The sequence below is a fragment of the Elephantulus edwardii genome, unplaced genomic scaffold (assembly GCF_000299155.1).
Source record: "Elephantulus edwardii isolate Elephantulus edwardi_28Jun2011 unplaced genomic scaffold, EleEdw1.0 scaffold00075, whole genome shotgun sequence".
Taxonomy (NCBI): domain Eukaryota; kingdom Metazoa; phylum Chordata; class Mammalia; order Macroscelidea; family Macroscelididae; genus Elephantulus; species Elephantulus edwardii.
This window is the reverse complement of record NW_006399825.1, coordinates 6344723-6345848: the sequence shown is the minus strand read 5'-3', so window position 1 is coordinate 6345848 and position 1126 is coordinate 6344723. Positions and strand designations below refer to the sequence as shown.

At 32.1% G+C, this 1126-nt stretch overlaps 1 protein-coding gene across 1 annotated transcript in view; it reads left to right on the top strand.

Moving 5' to 3' along the window:
• Nucleotides 1-265: 265 nt before the first annotated feature.
• ORC2 (origin recognition complex, subunit 2) overlaps nt 266-1126 on the top strand; it is a 50912-nt gene continuing 50051 nt past the window's right edge. Inside the window, exons 1-2 of the mRNA XM_006889079.1 lie at nt 266-359; nt 798-941. Coding sequence (XP_006889141.1) covers nt 266-359; nt 798-941 — 238 coding nt within the window. The remainder of the gene's footprint in view (nt 360-797; nt 942-1126) is intronic.

Genomic DNA, 1126 nt, shown 5'->3' with positions numbered 1-1126 from the left:
CACTCAGCATAATGTCCTCCAGGCTCACCCATTTTGAATAATATTGCATGAGTTCCTTGTTTTTCAATGCAGCATAGTATTCCATTGTGCGAATACACCACAGCTTCTCTATCCATTTGTTTCTTGATGGGCACCTGGGTTGTTTCCAACTCCTTGCTATTGTGAACAGAGCTGCGATAAACATGGGGGTGCATATATCTGCTTGGATGTCAGTGAGTCTTCATCACTTTTGAGTGATATATTATTTTTGTTTAGGTTGTCAGTGATGGATCAACTGGATTTAAAAGAAGACAGGATGCTGGAGGTTAAATTTGTGGGGGATGAGCATGTTCTTTATCACATTCTTGATAGAGAAGGAGGTACTAAATACGTGGTTATAAAGATGTTTATGTACTGCATATAAATTATTTAAAATAATTTTAATATTTCTTTCTATTTTGACATAATGCAGAGAATTTTGTCTGTAATGTGATCATTTTTTACTAGTTTGATTTTGTTTACTTCATTAAAACTTAATTTAAAAATAATGAAAAACAGTCTTAATCTAATATGAAATGCTCAGTAGAGGTAGAAGAGATATATCTATTATAGATAATGGATTATGTTTATTTGAACTACAAACATAACATGTTTTTTTCTTTTAATTAGTAGTGAAAACTTGGGAAAAATGATCAGTACTTACAATCAAAGAGAAAACACTGAATTTTTATTTATTAGCATTTAAAGAATGACAAGATAAGTAACATTTAGATAGAATTTGTACCTACTATGTTCTAATTTCTTGGATGTACTTATAGGAGCTAAATTGAAAAAAGAGCGAATTCTGCTTTTGGACAGTGCAAAAAAATCAATAAAGAAACCAGAACATAACTTAGAGGACAATGACCAAGAAGACCTAAAAGATCAGAACTATGTTGAAGTTTTGGGGAGAGATGTTCAAGGTATTTGAAGGGGGAAATAGTTCTGCTTATATGAGATAATTGCCTACAAAAGTAGTTTGTTAGACTAGATAATAGTATACCATACATTTGTACTGTGGCATTTGGACAAGAACAAACTGGGAGGAGGGTAGAGAGAATAGTGCAACAATGAATGAATGGAAACCCAAAATCTCTGTAAATGTTTA